Source organism: Macaca fascicularis, chromosome 20 (genome assembly GCF_037993035.2).
Source record: "Macaca fascicularis isolate 582-1 chromosome 20, T2T-MFA8v1.1".
Classification (NCBI taxonomy): domain Eukaryota; kingdom Metazoa; phylum Chordata; class Mammalia; order Primates; family Cercopithecidae; genus Macaca; species Macaca fascicularis.
This window is the reverse complement of record NC_088394.1, coordinates 2,806,973-2,829,491: the sequence shown is the minus strand read 5'-3', so window position 1 is coordinate 2,829,491 and position 22,519 is coordinate 2,806,973. Positions and strand designations below refer to the sequence as shown.

The 22,519-nt window shown below is 58.8% G+C and overlaps 2 protein-coding genes across 42 annotated transcripts in view; one reads left to right on the top strand and one right to left on the bottom strand.

Annotated features, from left to right (window-relative positions):
- TSC2 (TSC complex subunit 2) overlaps positions 1 to 13,829 on the bottom strand; it is a 39,911-nt gene extending 26,082 nt beyond the window's left edge. For 13 of the 23 annotated variants that reach the window (XM_045381415.3, XM_045381419.3, XM_045381418.3 and 10 more), the window contains exons 1-12: positions 13,742 to 13,829; positions 13,048 to 13,214; positions 10,888 to 10,974; positions 8,086 to 8,196; positions 7,121 to 7,265; positions 6,420 to 6,537; positions 5,361 to 5,409; positions 4,837 to 4,962; positions 4,431 to 4,504; positions 3,148 to 3,274; positions 1,264 to 1,407; positions 150 to 287 (exon numbers count right to left, since the gene is read on the bottom strand). In XM_045381415.3, coding sequence (XP_045237350.2) covers positions 150 to 287; positions 1,264 to 1,407; positions 3,148 to 3,274; positions 4,431 to 4,504; positions 4,837 to 4,962; positions 5,361 to 5,409; positions 6,420 to 6,537; positions 7,121 to 7,265; positions 8,086 to 8,196; positions 10,888 to 10,974; positions 13,048 to 13,185 — 1,257 coding nt within the window. In that variant the 5' untranslated portion in view covers positions 13,186 to 13,214; positions 13,742 to 13,829. Of the gene's footprint in view, positions 1 to 109; positions 408 to 1,263; positions 1,408 to 3,147; positions 3,275 to 4,430; positions 4,505 to 4,836; positions 4,963 to 5,360; positions 5,410 to 6,419; positions 6,539 to 7,120; positions 7,266 to 8,085; positions 8,197 to 10,887; positions 10,975 to 13,047; positions 13,215 to 13,384 lie in introns of those variants that run through there. The other 10 variants (XM_005590932.5, XM_074028540.1, XM_074028542.1 and 7 more) reach the window with 5 other exon arrangements.
- A 151-nt stretch (positions 13,830 to 13,980) lies between these two features.
- On the top strand, positions 13,981 to 22,119 carry NTHL1 (nth like DNA glycosylase 1). Of its 19 annotated transcripts, none has more exons than XM_074028579.1 (6): positions 13,981 to 14,098; positions 15,752 to 15,838; positions 17,366 to 17,495; positions 18,393 to 18,552; positions 21,703 to 21,805; positions 21,892 to 22,119. In XM_074028579.1, the coding sequence occupies exons 3-6, from the start codon at positions 17,397 to 17,399 to the stop codon at positions 22,013 to 22,015; spliced, it is 486 nt and encodes a 161-aa protein (XP_073884680.1). In that variant the 5' UTR covers positions 13,981 to 14,098; positions 15,752 to 15,838; positions 17,366 to 17,396; the 3' UTR covers positions 22,016 to 22,119. The 19 variants fall into 19 exon arrangements, with proteins under 19 accessions (XP_073884680.1, XP_073884678.1, XP_045237371.1 ...); XM_074028577.1 differs by having other exon boundaries at positions 21,700 to 21,805; XM_045381436.2 differs by having other exon boundaries at positions 17,325 to 17,495; positions 21,700 to 21,805.
- Positions 22,120 to 22,519: the final 400 nt, after the last annotated feature.

Below are 22,519 nucleotides of genomic sequence, written 5' to 3'. Positions count from 1 at the left end.
GCGCCCAGCAGCCTCCCCTGCCCGAGTGCAGACACCAGGAAAGCAGGCGCCCACCTGGCTTCCGAGGCTCAGAAAGCTGCACTTCACCCAGCACCCGGCCCCTCCTCACCAGCCAAAGCCCAAAGGCCCCACCCAGGAAGGGGTCTCACAGGCCTCTGGTCTGCACATCTCTCCACCAGTTCAAAGTATCTCTCCTGAGACCCGTGGAACTCATTCTGGTCACACAGCTCCTCCACCGTGGTCAGCAGGTCATGGACGATGGTCCTGAGCTCCGGGCTGTCCAAGGTCTGCAGCATCAGGAACCATGACACAGGCTGACTTCCACTCCCCGCATGCACTCGGCACCAGAGGCCTCACTACGCACCCGCCGCAGGGGGACGCCCTCAGCCCTCTCAGGCCGCTCTGGGCTACATGGGTTGAGACACCCCCCAGATCGTCTCCAGAGGCCACAGTAGCTGGGATGGCAGCTGCTATTCCTGCCCGTACCCCACCCCCAGGGAATCCTGGCTGTGCCCACGCAGCTGGGCCAAGAAGGGAGCTCGAGCAGGAGGGCCAAGAGCAGCCACAACTACAAGCCCTTCTTGCCTCTCCCCGGTCCAGCCTCTTCTAGAAGCCCCAGGCTATGGCCTCTGCCATTGCCACTCAGTGCTGCAGCACCCCCTGGCCAGGGGTCAGGGACAATGCTCTGGCCCAGCGACAGGCCCTGAGAGGACTTCACTCCCTGCTAAGTCCCAGCCTCCCTTCCGCTGCCTGGCTTTCTGTACATCGCCCACCCCAGGCTCTGGGAAAAGGCACAGTTCTGAGGCTGCTGGATACCAGCCTCGCCTCCCCAGGACCCCTGTGCTGATGAGCCTGTGTGGCTGTGGAGTCCTCCTTAAAGCTGCGGTTAGCAGACTCGACTAATGCGCTCCTCCAAAGTCACGTCAAAGCCACACTGGCATCCCTCTGGGAACTGTGCCGGGGCCCACTCAGGCCATGAAGATGGCCTGCAGGTCACTCTGCGGACTGTGGGCAACAGTGGCCCAGCCCCGGCTCACCTACTGCATATTCCTGTCTGGGGCCAAAATGGTGCAGCACGTCTGGAAAAATCAGATCTGTCTCCAGTGGAAGGTGGATGAGCACCACTGTGAATCACCAGAGAACACGGTTCCGGCAGTCTCTGTGGGACCACCAGAGATGGGGCCCAAGGTACCATCTTCCAAGTGGGCCAAGCCTGACTGTCTGGGGTCCCAGTGCTCCCTGGAGCTCCTGCCCCCACCCCACCTGGAGCTGCTGAAGGAGCCGTTCGATGATGTTCAGCAGAATGTCCCACGTCACCACCTGGAGCTCCTTCCTATACTTCTTGATGAGCCTGGTGATGGACAGGACGATCTCATAGGACACCACCTCGTTCGGACATGCCATGGCCTGGAACATGAGCCCGGCCAGCACACAGGGTCACCGCTGCTTGCTCACTGTGGGAAGCCCTCCCAGTCACCCTTGGAACCGGGAGTAGCACACCTGAGGCCACAGTGCCCACCACACATGCATCGGGGCCACAGAACAGCATGTGGGGCGCCCAGGAGGAGTTTCTACACGCTCCAGCACGGTCAGGACCCAGACGGGGCCCCACCCCATGCCTGCCTGCAAAGTCCCTGACTCGGATAGACCAGCAACTGAATCCTGGGCACCCGGTGGGCCAGCCCAGCAGCACCTGAAAGCTGCCCTGAGTTCTGTTGCAAGCCGAGCACAAAGACGACGTCTCCCGGCCCCCTCTACGGGAGGGGTGGAGCAGGGAGAGCAGAGGTGGAGCACAGAGAGCAGAGGATCAGGAGAGCCCTGTGACCCGCACCGCAGCCCATCACTATAAAACCGGCACAGTGCGCTCGCCCCACCTTCCAGGGAGCTGTGAGCACCGACCGAGGACGGACACGAAAAGCACTCTGTCATCACAGGGCACGGAGACTGAAGCTATACCACCGGCATCTGTGCCAGGCGCCACTGCAGAGACAGGGCAAGATCAGCACTCGACAAAACAGCGCCGCCAACAGCAAGAGAACGGCCACCCCAGAGGCAGCACTCGCCCCTCCACTGACAACTCCAGAAGGTGCAACTCGCAAGATGTAAGGTTTGCTTGAGAATAAAGCCTTTGGGCCGGGTGCAGTGGCGCACGTCTATAATCTCAGCACTTTGGGAGGCCAAGGTGGGTGGATCACCTGAGCTCAGGAGTTCAAGACCAGCCTGACCAACATGGTGAAACCCCATCTCTACCAAAAATACAAAAACATTAGCCTTGGCCAAGCACAGTGGCTCACACCTGTAATCCCAGCACTTTGGGAGGCCGAGACTGGCCGATCACCTGAGGTCAGGGGTTCGAGATCAATACAGAGAAACCCCGTCTCTACTAAAAATACAAAATGAGCTGTGCATAGTGGCGCATGCCTGTAATCCCAGCTACTCAGGAGGCGGAGGTTGCACTGAGCCAAGATCGCACCATTACACTCCAGCCTGGGCAACAAGAGCTAAACTCTGTCTCAAAAAAAAAAAAAAACCATTAGCCAGGCATTGTGGCAGGCACCTATAATCCCACCTCCTCAGGAGGCTGAGGCAGAATTGCTTGAACTGGGGAGGCAGAGGTTGCAGCGAGCCGAGATCGCGCCATTGTACTCCAGCCTGGGCAACAAGAGTGAAACTCTGTCTCAAAAAAAAAAAAGACACAGAATAAAGTTTTTGCCCAGGCATGGGGGCTTACACCTGTAATCCCAGCACTTTGGGAGTCTGAGGTGGGCGGATCACTTGAAGTCAGGAATTCGACACCAGCCTGGCCAACATGGCGAAACCCAGTCTCTACTAAAAAACACAAAATTAGCCAGGCGTGGTGGCAGGCACCTGTAATCCCAGCTACTCAAGGAGGCTGAGACAACAGAATCACTTGAACCGGGAGGCGGAGATTGCAGTCAGCCAAGCAAAACGAGCAGAGCTCCTTCTCAAAAAAAACCAAAAAAGCCTAAAGCCTTCACAGGGCCCCAAACCTCACCCCCAGCTGCAAAGCAACTGCCTGGAAAGGCCTACTGCAGCCCCTGCAGCAGGACCCGGTGGGGTGGGTGGGCAGGCCTGAGGGGAGCTCTCCCGTTCCCGCCAGCTCACTGCACACGGAAACCGCCTTACCTGGTAAAATGATGGCAGCACCGATGTCGGCGAGTTCCTGAGAGAATAGAGCCGGTGGGCTCCCCAGAGAGCCATGCCCACAAAAAACACGGCTCCTCTCAGCAGGGGCGCGTCCTCCATGTAGGCTCTGCAAGTGTTCCCCAGAGAGACAGAATGTGAGCAGGGCTCTGGCCAGGGTCCACCGTGGACGTGTGAGGCTGCCAAGGCTCCTGCAGCAGCCCCAGAGGTCCCTCTGCTTGGGGGGCCGGAGCACCGCTGGGGAAGGCCAGGGAACAGAGGCCAGCAGTAACGCTCTCGTTCACTCTCACGCACAGGCGGCCCCCATCACTGCTGACCACGCTGTGAGCTACAGGTCATGCCAGGGACAGGAACGCGGCGAGAGGGATGGCCCACAGCCTCACAGTCTGGGGGAGACAGGCACCAGCCACACAGTCTCCCAGGTAAACGCAAAATCTCTTCCTCCAATCACAGCCAAGAAGAAAAACCACAGCAAAAACTACTCAGGGAGGTAGGGGAGTTAGTGACCATGCTAAGACCTCAGGAAACAGACGAACTCGGCAAAGGTGGAAGAACCTGCTAGTAAGAGGAATCAGGGCATGCACAAGCCCTTGGTGGATGGGAGATGGCAAGACGGAGGAAAGGAGAGATGCAGGCGCTGGGGCAGGGCTGGGAGAGATACAAGGGCTAAGGCAGGGCTGGGCCCCAGGGCTGGTTCCATGGGAGGAGCTTGCACCCTGAGGGCACTGGGAGTCATCTGGCTTCCAGCAAAGGGTGACACAGACACATCTGTGTCAGAAAAAGGCCACTCGGGTGCTGCGTGGAGTGGGCTTCAGGAGGCGCGGATGGATACAGGAGAGCAGGAGGAAGGGGATCTGGCAGCACAGGTGGGAGGCCAGGGTATGGGCAGAGCTGAGTCATCTCTCGGGGCTAAAGCAGCAGAAGTGGCCACAGTCTGGCTGTGGGGGTGAGGGCAAGGGTAGCGTCAAGGCCAAGACCTCGAGCCTCGCCTTGTAACAGGCTAAGCTGTGGGGGAGCGCGCTGGAGGATGTCCGAGCGCGGGGTAGGCACTGAGCTGGGTGTGGATATTCTGTGGAATGACAGAGGAAGGAGAGGACCGGGGCTCCCTCCTAGAAGTCGTGGGCTTCGCTCTAGTGGCAGCCTTTGGAACAGCTGCCCGAAAGGACAAGGCCTCTCTAAGCCAGTGTGTGCCCAGCAAGGACACCAGGGCTGCCCTGAGGGCCGTGCTGGCCTCCGCCGCCCTGCGCCCCGCCCACCACACTCACCTGTCCTCCATGAGGTGGCACATGTTGTAGATGGCACTGTGGCCCAGGTGGGTGCCAAGGAGGTTCCGCATCAGCTGCAAGACACGATGCACGTCAGGGGCTGGCAGGCACAAGCCCTGCCCGCAGCCCCAGTCCCTCTCCTGGCCCCACTTGGCTGCTGCCCTATAGCCACCCAAGGTCCAGCCAGCTCACCACCATCTCCCAAATACAGAGGCAGCAGGGTTCTCAAAATGCCACCAAAACCCTGACCTCAGCTCAACTGCCTGGGAAAATGACACTGGCTGTCCCTCAACAGGCCATTGTCTGGCCACCCCAAGAATCAGACAGCCATTCATGGGAGACAAGATGGCTCTTGTCCCGTCCATGTGCCCTCAGGAACCTTCCAGAGCAGTTTCAGAGACCCCACCTTCCAGCAAGGCTCGCAGAGCTCCTTGACATTGATGGTGCGGCACAGGGTGACGATGAACAGCGGGAGGCTCTCAGCCGGCAGGCAGTTGTAGCAGACCACGGCGTCCAGCACCTGCAGGGAGACCTGGTGGAGAGGGAGATGGCTCACGCCGGTCCTACCCCAGCTCCTCCCCACAGGAGAGGACACCCAGGCCTCCCTCCCACCTCCTCCAGCCTGTGCAGCCACCTCTCCCCACTGCCATAGCAGCCTCTCTCCAAGCCACCAGCCGAGCAGGCATGCTGGAAGCACCTGACATCCCTGTCACTTGGGTCATCGATGCTGTCATCCACCCTGAGCTACAACTCCACACGGAGGCGCCCGGCTCTCCTGACCTATATGGAGGACTCCTGAGACTCAGAGAGATCCAGCAGCTTGCCCAGGGCCACACAGCCAGCAGCCGGCACACAGGGCTCAATCCCCAAGCCCCAGCCTCCCAGAAACCAGGGTGAAATGGGCCAGCCCTGGGGAGGGGAGGCACTGACCTCTATGTCCACAGAGGATGCGGTCCGGACGCAGAGCAGGCAGATCATCCTGCAGGGAGCAGCAAGCTCAGTCCCGGCAGCGTGGCCTGGAGGTCCGAGCTGCCACGGGCTGTGGTTTAGTCACTCTATGATGCCAATAACGCACGCGGCTCATCCTCCCTGGGGGTCCCACCCACCCAAGCACTCAGGTGCCTGCTGTGTGCCAGCCACTGTTCTCGGTGCTGGGTGTTCAGCGTGAGACAGAGGCCCGGCCCTCACAGATCTCATGCAACGTTCTCAACGAACAACAAAAAGATAACCAAGACATCAGGTGATAGCTAAAAAGAAGACAGCTACATACTTTTCCTTTTTTTTTTATTTTTTTTATTTTTTTGAGACGGAGTGTCTTGCTCTGTTGCCCAGGCTGGGGTGCAGTGGCCGGATCTCAGCTCACTGCAAGCTACGCCTCCCAGGTTTACGCCATTCTCCTACCTCAGCCTCCCGAGTAGGTGGGACTACAGGCGCCCGCCAACCCGCCCGGCTAGTTTTTTTTTTTTGCATTTTTTAGTAGAGACAGGGTTTCACTGCGTTAGCCAGGATGGTCTCGATCTCCTGACCTTGTGATCCGCCCGTCTCGGCTTCCCAAAGTGCTGGGATTACAGGCTTGAGCCACCGCGCCCAGCCTACTTTTTCTTTTTTTTTTTTTTTTTTGAGACGGAGTCTTGCTCTGTCGCCGAGACTGGAGTGCAGTGGCCGGATCTCGGCTCACTGCAAGCTCCGCCTCCCGGGTTTACGCCATTCTCCTGCCTCAGCCTCCCGAGTAGCTGGGACTACAGGCACCCGCCACCTCGCCCGGCTATTTTTTTGTATTTTTTACTAGAGACGGGGTTTCACCGCGTTAGCCAGGATGGTCTCGATCTCCTGACCTCGTGATCCGCCCGTCTCGGCCTCCCAAAGTGCTGGGATTACAGGCTTGAGCCACCGCGCCCGGCCAATTTTTTTGGTGGTTTCAACAACTTTATTCACTGCGGAGCTGAACTTAGGACCATTATCAGAACAGGATCTCAATTATTTTCTTACTGAACCATCCTTGCGATGTACTCATCGAGGTAACAGCTGTTGAATTTGACCAAGTTCACCAGCACCAGAAGGAATTCCGAGGACAAGCCGACATCCATCCACTGCAGGACAAAGTCCGCTGCGGGAGAAACGGCGGCGGTTTGCGAGGACGCCGAATCTACATCTCCCACTCACCTCCACCTCCCCACGCAGGAGAGTGTGTCCAAACCCGTCACTGCCAGAAATCACATCATCAGTCCCCCGGCAGCAACAGGCAGACCACGCACTGGGCCCGAAGAGGCTCAGGGGAGTCCAGGCAGGCCGGCTACACACGGACACTAGGACCTACCACCCCGGGGCTGCACAGAGGGTCTGCACCGAGGTAGCAGCAGGAGCGTGTGCCGTACACTCAGGGCCTGACCCAAGGCTGGTAGACGCCGACATCGCCAGATTCCCGGGCGTTCCCCACCCCCACGAGAGCGCTGCTCGGAGGAGATGTGCGCACACTTGGCAGCCAGTCACGTCACCTCAGACAGTAAACCTGATGGTGGGCACCTGGCCGGCTTAACACGTGCCTCGGGGCCACTTGGGCCACGCAGATGAGCCCGGGTGCACGGAGCTGCATGGGCACACCCGCTACAGGCCATCCCTGAGAACTGCAGCCCCTCCCCAGCCCCAGGTCCTTCCCATCCCAGAAACCTCACACCCAATGTGGCACCCACCCAGCTCTTCCTCCAAGTAGGTGATGTGTCTCCCATTGTCTGTGAGGGCCTTGAAAACGTCCAGCCTCTCGTGGAGGTCTTCGTTGGAAGGGTAATCCTTGATGACCTTAAAGAAGAGGGCCCTGAGGACCCCCAAACGCTCGCCCTAAAGACAAAAGCCACAGATCAGCAGAGCCGGCCAGCGTCTCCCACACAGCTGCCAAGAAGTCCCTGAAGTGCAAGGGCACCTCGACTCCAGCCCTGGTCCCCTCTCCTTCCCACAGGAGCGCCCTGCAAGGGACAGACCTGCAGCATCAGTGGTGCTCAGTGCAGGGGGCTGGATGCACTGGCGGATGGGAAGCAACTGCTGTGTGTCGGGACCTGGCACAGCAGGTGGCACAGAGCAGGACACGACACAGCTCCTGCCCGACCCCTGCACTCGGTCCAGGGCAGACAGCCTTGTGCTCACAGACTGAGGACAAAGCCTAAGTGGGGGAAGCCCCGGAGAGCCTGTGAGAGTGGACGGCCCTTCTGAGCAGCTGGGACATCAAGGAGTGGAAGTGGCCAACCAGGGGAGGCAGGAACACCAAGAGGCCTCAGGGTCAGCCAAGACCAGCACAGCTGGAATGCAGTGAGCAGCGGAGCAGCCCCGAAAGGGTGCAAGGGCAAAACAACATGCAGCCCCGCACCAGCTGCCAGGTACGGTCTCCGCACTCTGCGAGAACTGCCTCATGTGATCCCCAGAACATCCCATAAGAGGAAGGTGCAACGACCATCTGTTTACAGGCGAGGAGGCAGTGTGCCCACCGTCATACAGACCTCATGACAACAGGAGACCCCACAGGCCGTCCAGCTCCAGAGCCCATCGGCCCCTAGACCCTGTGCCCAGCCACTCACTGAGGCAGGAGTCCAAACACGGCCCAGCAGGGACAGGACAGTCAGTGGGTGGCTGACATCACCCATCCCAGCGTCACCCCGGGCCTTACCTGCCCCTGAATGATGGCCTTCAGCAGAGCCAGCACCGCGTGCCGGGCCTCCAGCGGCCGTTCTGGCTGCAACAGATCCGCAACCGCCTTCCAGAGTGCTTCCACTGCGTGCTGTCACCAGCAGAGGGGACAGCGGTGAGGATATGCTCTCCAAGAACCCTGGCCCCAGCAACTGGAACAGTGCCGTGAGCAAAGGACAGGGTGGAACAACGGGGGCTTGTGACTTAGAGCCCCACCTCTAAAGCTCGTATCTCCTGTGTCTCCTGCAGCCTGAGATGACCACAGGCTTGGTGTGAGGAATGGCTCAGAGCTGCCTCAAACCCCGGCAGGTCCCTTTAACCCCCACCAGGTGACAGACTGGGGCTGAGAGGAGAGCAGCACGCCAGGGCAGCGATCCTGGCCTCACCTGGACCAGCAGTGAGTCCCACTAGAGCTGCCGGAACGCTGACAGGAAGTCATGGGACAGTCTCAGAACCACAGGCACACACTGAGCCCTAGGCCTGCAGCTGACCCAGAATCCCTGCTTGTGGCTTTCCTCTAGTGAACACGCCAGCATGGGGTCCTCGACCCCACGCCCCTGCCCAGCCTCTGCTGCCTGCCTGACCTGCTGAGAAAGAGTGCTATGTGGCCTGCTGAAATCTGCCTCCTCTAACTGCCACCCAGCCTGTGGGGTGCTCATCCCTGCTCCCTAAAGCTGCCAGAATCAGTCTCACTCGGCAGGGGTTTGGGCTGGCTCTCACCAACTTCCCTTCTCCACATTAACCACCAGCCACGGCTTTCAGACCACGGGCTCACTCCTGGCCTTACTCCTCTAAGGAGGGCAACGAAAATGGCCATGTTCTGGCCAAGTGCAGTGGCTCACGCCTGTAATCTCAGCACTTCGGGTGGCAGAGGGGAGAGGGTCGCATCAGCCAGGAGTTTCAGACCAGCCTGCGCGACACAGTGAGACCCTGTTACGACAAAAAAATATAAAACTTTGCCAGGCGTGGTGCTGCACGCCTGTAGTCCCAGCTACCTGAGCGGCTAAAGTAGGAGGATCGCGTGAGCCTGGCAGGTTGAGGCTGCAGTGAGCCATGATTGTGCCACTGCACCCCAGCCTGGGTGACACAGTGAGACCTTGTCTCTAACCAAATAACAAAATGGCCATGTTCTTTTAGACATCATCTGACCAACATCCCAATCAATTCGAGACAACTGGCACTCTCACCTCCTTTGTCTATTGACAATACTCCTGCAGTTGCAACCTCAGCTGCAAAGATGCGCGGACACAGGCCCCGGGACCATCCCAGCCTCGGAAGCCTATTCATCTACTCACAGGCTGCCCCGGGCCCACACAAACAACTCTCAGAACAGGACGCAGGACGCTTATTCCTTTTTTGTTGTTTTTTGAGATGAAGTCTTGCTCTGTTGCCCAGCCTGCAGTGCAATGGCACAATCTCAGCTCACCGCAACCTCTGCCTCCTGAGTTTAAGCGATTCTCCTCCCTCAGCCTCCCGAGTAGCTCGGATTACAGGTGCCCGATACCACGCCCAGTTAATTTTTGTATCTTTACTAGAAACGGGGTTTTGCCATATTGGCCAGGCTGGTCTCGAACTCCTGACCTCAGGTGATCCATCCACCTTGGCCTCCCAAAGTGCTGGGATTACAGGCGTGAGCTACTGCGCCTGGCCAAGGACACCTATTCTTTACACTTATCCTTGCTAACGTGCGGCCAGCATGTTTCAGATGAGCTGCTGCAGAGGTAGCAATCACTCTCCTCTTAGCAGATCTCAGCATGAGAGGTCCAGGTCTTCTCACTACTTTCCCACACACAAATGCTTGGCAAGGCAAGGGCAGAGCCCTCAGGTGCTCCACCAGCAACCTGCACTCCCAAAATGACCACTTCCTGTCCCGTCCCCAGGTCATCAGGAAAGTACGGCAATGTTTGCCCAAAATAAAAACTTCTATGTCCATGACGTCGACCAATACCACTGACCAGTCACCCTCCCAAAGTGGCACCAAGCCCAGCGTGCCTAGGATTGTTCTCTGTGGAACGAACCCTTTCTTGATTTTTCTTGGCCTGAACTTATAATAGGACAGGGCGAGTGAGCATGCATTTCTATCAGCCACTACAAACTCTTCCAGGCATCGCCACGCCTGGCTTATTTTTTAGTATAGACGGGGTTTCACCGGGTTGGCCAGGCTGGTCTCAAACTCCTGACCTCGTGATCCACCCGCCTCGGCCTCCGAAAGTGCTGGGATTAGAGGTGTGAGCCCCCGCACCCTCTTTCTGGTGTTGCTAGAAAAGCCCAATCCCTTTGCTCCCCACTTCCACACTTGATTGGTCCCTCAAGGTTGTATTCAGGGCATTCCCGGTAGCTTCCCCATCACTATGACGAAAGCTAAATTTCCCTACAACAGTGCAAGTCAGCCGGGTGCAGTGGCTCACGCCTGTAATCCCAGCACTCTGGGAGGCCAAGGCAGATGGTTCATGAGGTCAGGAGTTCGAGACCAGCCTGGCCAACATGGTAAAACCCCGTCTCTACTAAAAATACAAAATTTAGCTGGGCGTGGTGGCGCATGCCTGTAATCCCAGCTACTTGGGAGGCTGAGGCAGGAGAATCGCTTGAACCCGGGAGGCGGAGGTTGCAGTGAGCCGAGATTGTACCAGCCTGGGCGAAAGAGCAAGACTCCATCTCAAAAAAATAAAAGTGCAAACCAGATCATCAGCAGTTAGCTGTCAACCATACTCCTAAAAAAAGCAAACTCAGGCTCTGAACAGTCTATGTGCCTCTCTCTAGCAGTTCAACTGGACAAACCTACCTCTTCAAATTTCTTGGTTTTTGCGACTTCACAAATCTGCCCTATCATCCGGATGCGATTGCTGAGGCCGCATTCCACACTCAGCTCCTGGAAAGAAATGAAAGAAGAAACAGGGGCCAGCGGTCAGGCCACGGTTTCCTAAACTGCAAGTCACAAACCACCTAAAGGCTCCCATTGCATTTTCCAGACTAGTGATTAAAACAGATCTTTCTGAAATCAAGATTCACCTGACCGGGCGCGTTGCCTCACGCCTGTAATCCCTGAAGTTTGAGAGGCCGAGGCGGGTGGATCACCTGAGGTCAGGAGTTTGAGACCAGCCTGGCCAACACGATGAAATCCTGTCTCTAGTAAAAATACAAAAAATTGGCCGGGCACGGTGGCTCAAGCCTGTAATCCCAGCACTTTGGGAGGCCGAGGCGGGCGGATCACGAGGTCAGGAGATCGAGACCATCCTGGCTAACGTGGTGAAACCCCGTCTCTACTAAAAAATACAAAAAACTAGCCGGGCGAGGTGGCGGGCGCCTGTAGTCCCAGCTACTCGGGAGGCTGAGGCAGGAGAATGGCATAAACCCGGGAGGCGGAGCTTGCAGTGAGCTGAGATCTGGCCACTGCACTCCACCCTGGGCGACAGAGCGAGACTCCGCAACTACTCAGGAGGTTGAGGCAGGAGAATCCCTTGAACCCGGGAGGCGGAGGTTGCAGTGAGCTGAGATCGCGCCACTGCACTCCAGCCTGGGTGACAAGAGCGAAACTCGGTCTCAAAAAAAAAAAAAAAAAGATTTACCAACGGGATTTACTGCTCCATCCCGAGGAGCTGAGAATGTGCAAATTTTTTTTCAAAACTGCAAATGTTGTATTGAGATAAAACATAACATGAAATACAATTTTAAACTGTAAAAATTTTTTTCAGACGGAGTTTCGCTCTTCTTCCCCAGGTTGGAGTACAGTGGCGCAATCACAGCTCACTGCAACCTCCAACTCCCAGGTTCAAGCAATTCTCCTGTCTCAGCCTCCTGAGTAGCTGGAATTACAGGTGCCCGCCACTACGTCAGGCTAAATTTTGGTATTTTTAGTAGAGATGGGGTTTCACCATGTTGGCCAGGCTGGTCTCAAACTCCTGACCTCAGTTGATCCACCCGCCTCAGCCTCCCAAAGTGCTGGGATGACAGGCATGAGCCACTGCGCCCGGCCCAGATGGACTATATTTTATTCATCAGTTGATGAAAGTTTTAGTTGTTTCTAAGTAGAAAACTTTAAAGTGCAAAAATTCAGCATTTACTCATGGGCAAAACACAATGCCTGACATACGTGACAAAGACACAAGCACACATAAAACATAAGGACCTAGCCCGGGTGCAATGGCCTGTAATCGCAACACTTTGGGAGGCCGAGGCGGGCAGATCACCTGAGGTCGGGAGTTTGAGACCAGCCTGGCCAAGATGGTGAAACTCCGTCTCTACTAAAAATACAAAAATTAGATGGGTGTGATGGCATGTGTCTGTAGTCCCAGCTACTCGGGAGGCTGAGGCAGGAGAATCACTTGAAACTGGGAGGAGTAGTAGCAGCGAGCAGAGATTGTGCCATTACACTCCAGCCGGGGCAACAGAGCAAGAATTCATCTCAAAAAAAAAAAAAAAAAAAACAAACAGCCAAGCCTGGTGGCAGGTGCCTGTAGTCCCAACTACTCAGGAGGCTGCGTTAGGAGAATCGCTTGAACCCTGGAGGCGGAGGTTGCAGCGAACAGAGATCATGCCACTGCACTCCAGCCTGGGCAACAGAGTGAGACTCAGTCTCAAAAAAATAAAATACAGAACTCACTTCTGCCAGGAACTCACATGTTATCATTTAACACCTGGCCATATCCTTACCGGTGGAGATGATGACTCTCAGGCCTCATCGATAAAATGGGCTTTCTTTCCTCAATATCTGAATCATCACTCAAGTGTGCCTGAACCAGGTCACCAAGATCCTGACCTTCCAAGTCTCCTGAGGAAGGGCATGTCAGCCTCCAAGTACTGGCGACAGCTTTCCTGTGCAGACAGTCGCCAGCAACCCATCTCAGCACCTGGTGCAGGTGCACCACAGAACCTGGTGCAAGACAAAACCCAACCTTCCCTACACTTCCCTGTAGCCCAGCAAAGACACAGGCAGCTCACTCACTCTCAGGATTTCGGCGGTGATGATAAATTCCGTCTGTTTGCCCTCTGCAGACCTGGGATTTGGCCTCGGTGTTCCCAGTCCAAACAGAATCCTAAACTTCTCCTTCAAGCCTGAATCTTTGCTTGTTGGTTTGGCCATGGTGGGCCAGGACGCACCAGAACACCCCTCTGTGCAAACGAAACAGGCACGGGGACATCTGAGCAACAGCTCTGCCCACCTTCCCCACTGCGGACCTCCAGCCGTCAGGACCCTGGGCCTCTGGTGGGCATAACCTTTCCTCCCACAAACCCTGGGATAACTCAACTACAGCCCAGCTGAACAGGTCGTAAACAGGCACCTAGGAAAGCCAGGGAGACACCAGGCCTGGTCTAGGGAGCTCTCTGCTCAGACGCTGCCGCCCGCCCCGCCCGACTCAGTGCACGGGTTAGGATGGCCGCCGCGAAGTCCTGGGAGCCCGGATGTTTGCCGTCTCTCCTCTCCCCATGTGTAGCAGCAGCTGTCACGGAGCCGAGTGCAGCAGAGACCCGCTCGCACCCGCCATGACTTAAAACTAAGGGATGCTCGGAGCTCCGGAGTCGGGTTGCAGCGGGCGCGGGTGAGGGCCCGGGACCCAGACACTGCGGGGTCCGCCTCTCTAAGCCGCTGCCCCGCTGCCCCGTGGGGACTGGGGCACACTGCGGCCCAGGCCACTCACCCCTCGCCGCGCCACCGCGCGCCGGGACGCCCCGACGCGGAGAAAGGCGAACCCCCCTGGCCCCTGGACGCTGCCGGAAGCGCGACCCGCACTTCCGGCAGCGGTGCCGCGCGGAGGGCCGCCACGGAGCTTGCTGGGAGTTGTAGTTCTGGGCAGCCCTCTAGCGGAAAGGCCGGCGATCCTTGCGTCACGTGACGGGGGCCGCGTGGGCCGCCGGGATGTGTAGTCCGCAGGAGTCTGGCATGAACGCCTTGAGCGCCAGGATGCTGACGCGGAACCGGAGCCTGGGACCCAGGGCTGGACCGCGGGGGTGTGGGGAGGAGCCCGCGCCTCCCGGGAGGGGAGAAGCTGCAGCAGGTAGCGCCGCGCCCTGACCGGAGCATGGGAGGAAGCGGGATAGGGGCTGCAGGCTGGAGTCCCGGGCCGCCGCGTCCTGCAGCTGCGTGGGCAGGGGCTGCAAGGGCTGCGAACGGTTCCCACGTGCGGCCCTGCGTTCCCACCTTGCCCCCTTTCCCCAAAGGTTGCGGTCCGCAGTGGCTGGGTTTCGGACGCTCTGCTCCGCTGCCCACTTTCGCCCCGAGCAAGAAAACGCTTCCCGGCCGGGCGCGGTGGCTCACGCCTGTAATCCCAGCACTTTGGGAGGCCGAGGCAGGCGGATCACGAGGTCAGGAAATCGAGACCATCCTGGCTAACATGGTGAAACCCCGTCTCTACAAAAAAAAAAACTAGAAAAAATTAGGCGGACGTGGTGGCGGGCGCCTGTAGTCCCAGCTACACGGGAGGCTGAGGCAGGAGGATGGCGTGAACCCGGGAGGTGGAGGTTGCAGTGAGCCGAGATTGCGCCACTGCACTCCAGCCTGGGCGACAGAGCCAGACTCCGTCTCAAAAAAAATAAAATAAAAAAAAGGAAAAGAAAACGCTTCCCTTCCCACCAGCCTGCCCAGGACTCTCCACTCCAGGCTCTGTGGGTCCCATCCCCGCCCTCCTGCAATGAACTTGCTTCCGTCAGAGAGGCTGGGTGCCAAGAACACACCCAGCCAGAAGCCTGCTCCCTCAGCTCGAGGGTGCCTCTTAGGGAAAACAGGAAAGGGCATGGCAGCCATATTTATCCTGCAGCCGTTGAGGACCTGCTGAGGACCAAGCACTGCAGTGAGCAGTGAGGGACACGACAGGGCCCCTGCGCTAGTTCCGCTGGGACTTCCACAGAATTGGCCAGAGGGGGATCCCGATAGGCACCCAGGGACCCCAGAGATAGTCCAGACGATGGCAGGAGGAACTGGTGCAGCTGGGAGCAGTTAGGCGGTGATGCCAGCCAGGGTGGCAGGAGCTTTGATGCCAGGATAGAGTTCGGAGTTTATTATGACAGCAAACGGAAGTCAATTAGGAGGATTCGTTTGTTTGTTTTGAGACAGAGCCTCACTTTGTCACCCAGGCTGGAGTGCAGTGGCGTGATCTCAGCTCACCGCAACCTCCGCCTCCCAGGCTCAAGCAGTTCTCTTGCCTCAGCCTCCCAAGTAGCTGAGACTATAGGCCTCCGCCACCGCAGCCGGCTAACTTTTGTATTTTTAGTAGAGATGGGGTTTCGCCATATTGGCCAGGCTGGTCTCAAACTCCTGACCTCAAGTGATCCACCCACCTCGGCCTCCCAAAGTGCTGGGATTACAAGCTTGGACCACCACGCCCGGCCGGCCAGGAATTTTTAAAAGGGAGTGACACAACCCGATGTGGGTGTTAACAGATTATCTCTGGCACAGTATAGAGAATGTATTGGGGGCACTATGGTATTGGCTGTTGCTAGAGTCCTCATGAGCTAACGTGGACCTTGTCAGGGTCGCTGGCATAAGGAGGGCCCACATATCCCAGACTGCAGAGGGCAGAGCGCCCCGAGTGTGTTAGATGATGGACAGTTGTGGCATGAACGAGGGAGGGGTAAGCTAGCAGGTGGGACGGCACCCCTACCCTCCCTTCACCTGTGGCCCCACCAGAGGGACTGGCTGGTGCTTTTTGCAGAAGCAAGGAAAAGCCACAGCCCCGTGAAGCGTCGGCGGAAAGCACAGAGACTGTGTGTGGCCTATGAGGGCTCGGACAGTGAGAAAGGTGAGAAGGCTGAGCCCCTCAAAGTGCCAGTCTGGGAGCCCCAGGACTGGCAGCAACAGCTGGTCAACATCCGTGCCATGAGAAGCGAAAAGGACGCACCTGTGGACCATCTGGGGGTCGAGCACTGCTATGACTCCAGTGCCCCCCCAAAGGTAGGCAGGGGCCCCATCTGCCCAGGTGACCCCCGCTCTTAGCAAGATACTTGTTTTCTCTCTACCCGGTGGCTCTTGGCTGGCACCTTCCCCTGCAGACAGCACCTTGGGAGGATGTACACCCGGTGCCCCAGAGCACTGGGCAGTGTCGCCTGCATCACTGTAGCCACTCAGCAGGTCAGGACGCCGGTGGCTTAGGGCCTCGTGCTAGAACTTCTGCCCAGTGCAGGCGTGACCTGGGCTTTGCGTGATATCGGGGAGGAAGAGTTCCTTTTGCTTCACGGTCCCAGGGCCTGGAACCCTAGACCAAGCTGAGTTCTAATCCCTATTCTACTATCAGGTGACTTGGATACAGGCCTCTCTGAGCCTCAGTTTGCTTGTCTGTAAAATGGGTAGTATGGACCAGGCATAGTGATTCATGCCTGGAATCCCAGCACTTCAGGAGGCCGAGGCAGGTGGATCACCTGAGGTCAGGAGTTCGAGACCAGCCTGGCCAATGTGGCAAAACCCCGTCTCTACTAAAAATACAAAAATTAGCCGGGTATGGTGGCAGGCGCCTATAATCCCAGCTACTTGGGAGGCTGAGGCAGGAGAATCGCTTGAACCCAGGGCTTGGAAGTTGCAGTGAGCCAAGATCACACCACTTCACTCCTGCTTGGGTGAAAGAGTAAGACTCCATCTCAAAAAAAAAAATTGTTTTTAATGGGTAGTGTGATCATTCACAAAGCAATCAATAGTAGTGGCCAATGGCTGTTCAGTAGTGATGGGCCAGATATGATTGTTTTGGGGTTTTTCTTGAGACCAAGTTTTGCTCTTGTTGCCCAGGCTGGAGTGCAGTGGCGAAATCTCAGCTCACCGCAACCTCCGCCTCCTGGGTTCAAGCGATTCTCCTGCCTCAGACTCCCGAGTACCTGGGATTACAAGTGCCCGCTACCACACCCAGCTAATTTTTGTATTTTTAGTAGAGACAGGGTTTCACCATGTTGGTCAGGCTGGTCTTAAACTCCTGACCTCAGGTGATCCGCCTGCCTTGGCCTCCCGAAGTGCTGGGATGACGGGCGCAAGCTACCGCACCCGGCCACATACGGTTCTAAGCGCTGAGACAATTCATCTAAGCTTCACATTGCTCCAGTGAGTCGAGTACTATTTTTGTCGTGGTGTTGTAGGTGACCAAACACACCCAAACCAGACCTCCCTACCCCATAGGGGGAGGCCGATGCCCCATATGTGGCCCAGGGTAACAAACGAGGGTACGTAGAGGGCGTGAGGGGAGCCTGGCCCAGGGAATCACCCAGGACCCGACACCACCCTGGTCCCTGTCACGGCACAAGCAGGTGCGCAGGTACCAGGTGCTGCTGTCACTGATGCTCTCCAGCCAGACCAAAGACCAGGTGACGGCGGGCGCCATGCAGCGACTGCGGGCGCAGGGCCTGACGGTGGACAGCATCCTGCAGACAGATGATGCCACGCTGGGCAAGCTCATCTACCCCGTCGGTTTCTGGAGGGTGAGCCCTGCCTGTGGTAACTGGGGCCGGGTGGCCTGAGAGACACCTCGGAAGGCTGAGAGGGGTGGCGGCAGTGCAGGAGCTGAGGGTCAACCATCTCAGGCTCGGGGGTCCCCTTGGAGCCCCCATCCCAGGCCATGGGGTCCTGGGGCCTGACGCCCGGTCCCAGCAGCTCCTTGGCCTTCCTGTTCGCATCCTCCCTTCCTTCCTCTGCCTCCCTACCTCACCGCCTGCCCGCCCTTCCTCACCACCAAGACTGCCTGCCCACCCGCCTTTCCCTTTGTTTACTGCTAGCCTCCCCTGGGGTGTCACCCCTCCTGTCCAGAGCCCCTCACCCTCCAGGAGCCCTGGGGAGGCCTGCTCCCCAACCCCGCCGAGCACTGGATGGTGGTGGGCGGATCTGTTGAAAGCAGCTTAGTGGGTGGGGCCGCTTCCCCTTGGCACCCGTGTGGGCTGCAGTTTCTCAGATGGGTTTTAAATAGCCCTCTCCACTCAGGCACAGGATGGGAACCACCCGGCAGGCCTAGCAGCTGGTGGGGAAGCCCCAGCTCCAGCCCTCCTTCCTGAAGGCGCAGGTGCAGCTAAGCCCCACTTCTGGGAGCGGCTGGCCTGCTTGGACTGGCCGGGGTGCTGGCAGGGAATGACGGGCCGGGGAACCCAAGACAGACCCTACACACGTGTCATTGGCCCACACGGGTGGGAGGAGGGGGTCAGGCCTGCCTTGGGCCTCCCTGCTGCCTCCACTTGTTCCTGCCTCCTGGAGGGCGGGGGCTGAGCTCGCACATGTCCTCAGCAGATGCGGTTAGCTCTGGCCCCCTGTGGGTCTCCCGGGGGCTGCGTCCTCCCCCGCCGGGCTATGCCCCTGCCTCCAAGGCTGAACCCAGCCCTGTCTTTCAGAGCAAGGTGAAATACATCAAGCAGACCAGCACCATCCTGCAGCAGCGCTATGGCGGGGACATCCCAGCCTCCGTGGCCGAGCTGGTGGCGCTGCCGGGCGTTGGGCCCAAGATGGCACACCTGGCTATGGCTGTGGCCTGGGGCACTGTGTCAGGCATTGGTGAGTGGTGCACACCCCCAGGAGGACAGGACTGGCTCCGGCCCACTGGCTGCTCTGGGATTCTCCACATCCTTTTGACCTGTGACTCCACCCAGCCCATAGGGTCAGAAAGGTGCTCCCAGGGCTGAGCCAGGCCAGCCCCACTCAGAGACAGGCGCTGGGGCAGGAGCTCGCGTGGGCTGGGTGCCTGCTCTGTGCGGGACTCTGAGAGAGGCCCCGGAGCTAGACTCCATCTGTGCTGTATTGAGGAGAGATGTGGAGCAGGGAATTCCCCACTCGTGGGGTGGAAACACTGATGGTTGTGCAGGGCACTGCTGGGGCCTGGCCTGGGCCCAGGACCCCTGGGAAGGCCCCCAAGGTCATCCTTCAGTTGAGAGCTGCAGGGCAAGGTGGGGTGAGCCAGGCCGAGAGGAGGAAGTGTGTTCCCAGCAGAAGGAACAGCATCTGCAAAACCATGATTCGATAGACAGGGCCAGGAGCAGTAAGTTCTGGAATGAGATGAGGGCAGAGCGGGGAGGTGAGGGCTGAGGAGGGAGGGGGAAGAGTGTCCCCTCAGCAGGCGGGGTGGGGAGGGAGGTGCTGGGGGGATGGGGGGAGGGTGGGGAGGGAGGCGCTGCGGGGAGGGCCCCCCTTAAATCCTTTTCCCAGGTCCTGGTGTCTCTTCCTGGCACCAGAGGCTTCTTGGCAGTTGGGTAAAGACAGACCCTTGGGTTTGGGGTGGGGTTGCCTCATCCTCGGCTTTGCCCAGAGGATTTGGGGCTCCTAAGGCCACACGCAGCCGGGCCCAGCCAGTCCAGAAACCAGGGCTTGGCCCTGCCCTCTGTGCCCCCATCCCAGGCCCCTGTGGGACTCTTGCAGGGCCTATGCTGGGGGGGCCTTCCAGCACTTTCTGGTGGGCAAGAGGGCCATCAGGGGCTGAGGGCCTCGGTTCTGAGCAGGGGGCCACCCGGTGAGGCTGAAGGGCTGCGGCAGCCCCAGAGAGCCAGAGCCAGAGCCAGGCCAGGTGCGCCGGGGCAGGGCCTCCTCCCCACCGAGACTCCCAGCGCCACCACCTGCCAGCCTCTCAACGGACACTTGAGCTTATCTGGGCGGCTGTCCTCAGCTGCCCGTGTCCCTGGGGTGCTGCATCGTGGTTGGGCAGGGCTGTGGGGGAAGGTCCCTGCCCGCAGCCAGGCAGGGAACGGGCTTTGGGAGTAGCAGGCACAAGAGACAGGCATGCAGGAATGCCTCCCTCTCCAGGTGTCTGTGGGCCTGACCACCTGCAAGGAGACCCCAGGGCTGCCTCCTGGGGGTTCCCAGAAAGAGAAACACTGTCAATTAAAATGTCCGAGCTGGCTGGGTACGAGGGCTGAAGCCTGTAATCCCAGCACTTTGGAAGGCTGAGGTGGGTGGATCACCAGAGGTCAAGAGTTTGAGATCAGCCTGGCCAACATGGTGAAACCTCGTCTGTACCAAAAATACAAAAATTAGCCGGGCGTGGCCAGGCGCGGTGGCTCACGCCTGTAATCCCAGCACTTTGGAAGGCTGAGGCGGGCAGATCATGAGGTCAGGAGATTGAGACCATGGTGAAACCCCGTCTTTACTAAAAATACAATAAATTAGCCGGGCTCGGTGGTGGGCACCTGTAGTCCCAGCTACTTGGGAGGCTGAGGCAGGAGAATGGCGTGAACCCAGGAGGCGGAGCTTGCAGTGAACCAAGATGACGCCACTGCACTCCAGCCTGGGCGACAGAGCGAGACTCGGTCTCAAAAAAGAAAAAAAAGATCAGCCGGGCTTGGTGGCAAGAGCCTGTAATTCCAGCTCCTCGGGAGGCTGAGGCAGGAGAACTGCTTGAAACCCAGAGACAAAAGTCGCAGTGAGCCAAGATCGCGCCACTGTCTTTATCCAGCCTGGGCGACAGAGCAAGACTCCCTCTGAAAAAAAAAAAAGCCACAGCCATAGATTGCTGGCTGCAGTCCCAGCTCTGCACCTCCCGGCTGAGTGACTCTGGGCCAGGCACCTGGCTTCTCTAAGCTCTGGCCACAAAGTGGGTGAAGCAGTCCTCCTCATTCACTGTCCAGGTGGGCAGGAGGCCCATACATTGTGACGTGTCCTGACACAGCTTTGGGTATTCTAAGAAGCATGGCCACTTCCGTGTTACAGAGGAGGAAACTGAGGCTCAGAGCCCCAAGGATGTGGCCTCTCAGGTCTTGTGGTCTCCCTACACCCTCAGACACCTTTTTCCAGGCGGCAGCAAAGGAGCTGGTGCAGGACTTGGCTTTCTCTTTGGCAAACACTGAAGGAGCAGGCAGGGCTGGGGCTGGGGCCACAGCTGGCAGGGGCCACCGGGCGGGAGAAGGGAGCCCGATGAGCAGGCACCTGGGGTGACCAGCTGAGGGGAGCAGGAGCCAGATCCCAGGTGGACAGCAGCTGCGGCCGGCCGGGCCAGGGTCCCGCTGTGTACCTGATCGCTGCAGGGGCAGGTGCTGGGTCTGCAGGCAGTGACCTCATGCCGGCCTGCTGGGCAGAGCTGTTGCCACCCAGCCTGGTGCCCAGAGCCAGTGCTTATGCCAGGAGGGGCCTCAGGCCACAGGAGATAGACAGGGAAGCCTGGATGAGCCCTCCTGGGCCGGGAGGCTGAGGGCTGAGAGGTGCTTCGGAGTCGGGATCCTGCCAGGCCTCACAAGGTCCTCGGGCATCTGTAGGACCTTGTGAGGACTTACTGAACTGGCCAGTCTCTCCGGTAGGGTCTGGCCCCCAGCAAGTGTTTGTCCAAGTGAGCTGTCGCTGTTATTGTGGGAAATAGAGCTCGAAGCAGAGCCGAGTCATCCACCCCCAAGCCCTGCACGGAGCAGAGACCCCACCACCCACACACCCATCTGGCACCAGGGTTGGTGGGAATGGGTCAGCCCAGAGCACAGCCCTCCCTCCCCGGCCAGGCTGGCTCAGGTGATGGGAGGGAGGCCTGCACCCCAACAGAGGGCTCAGCCCCTGCCCCAGCACCTCAGGGGCAGCCAAGATGGTCAGATGTAGGCTTGCAGCCAGGGCTCTGTGGTTCCAGTCTCCAACTGGAGGGCCACGGGGGTGGTGGCAGACTCGCCTCTGGGCAGGGAGTGCACGGGCTGGGCGGGTGGAGTGTGCCCATTCACCCCACTTGCCTCTCCGCAGCAGTGGACACGCACGTGCACAGAATCGCCAACCGGCTGAGGTGGACCAAGAAGGCAACCAAGTCCCCAGAGGAGACCCGCGCCGCCCTGGAGGAGTGGCTGCCCAGGTATGAGTATGTGGGGGGCTTCCTGGCAGAGAAAATCTCACCCTGCCCTCCCTCCCTCTGCACTGACCCAGCCCCCACCCCCACAGGGAGCTGTGGCACGAGATCAACGGACTCCTGGTGGGCTTCGGCCAGCAGACCTGTCTGCCTGTGCGCCCTCGCTGCCAGGCCTGCCTCAACCAAGCCCTGTGCCCGGCTGCCCAGGGTCTCTGATGGCCGAGCAGCTCCCGCCTCGGTGCTGCTGTCGCCACAGTCTGTGAAGTGGCTTTACGCTTCAGGAAGCCACGCCTGTTGAATAAAGCTTTGGACTGTTTGCAGATGGGATCTGGCTGATGTCTGTCCCTGAGGGGGCAGGGCGCCTGGGAATCACACACAAGTGTGTGTGCGTGCACACCCATGCTCGCGTGTCTGGAGCAGGGCTGCCTGGGAGGCCGGCTGGGGACGTGACAGTCTTTGCTCAGTACTCAGGGAGGAGAAGGGGGTGTGCGTGAACCTGGGAGGGAGGAAGTGGGGAGAGCCAGCTGCAGCCGGCTCCTGGAAGTCCACTGGGGAAGCAGCCCGAGGCAGCTGGCTGAGGACCCTGGCCCCTCATGCTAGCCATCGCCGGCTCCCAGCTTCCCAGCCTGGACACCACCAGCTCCTGAACTTCAGTGACCTTAAAGCGCAGCCTCTGCCCAGTCCCATCCCCCATTACAGAGCTACCCGCCCTTGAAAGGG

Excerpts from the sequence above, each read along its gene's own strand:
- NTHL1 (XM_045381431.2), top strand. The coding sequence starts at position 13,984 with ATGAACGCCTTGAGCGCCAGGATGCTGACGCGGAACCGGAGCCTGGGA. Across the intron at positions 14,099-15,751 it reads GAGGGGAGAAGCTGCAGCAG|AAGCAAGGAAAAGCCACAGC; the intron begins GTAGCGCCGCGC and ends TGCTTTTTGCAG. Across the intron at positions 18,553-21,699 it reads GGGCACTGTGTCAGGCATTG|CAGTGGACACGCACGTGCAC; the intron begins GTGAGTGGTGCA and ends GCCTCTCCGCAG.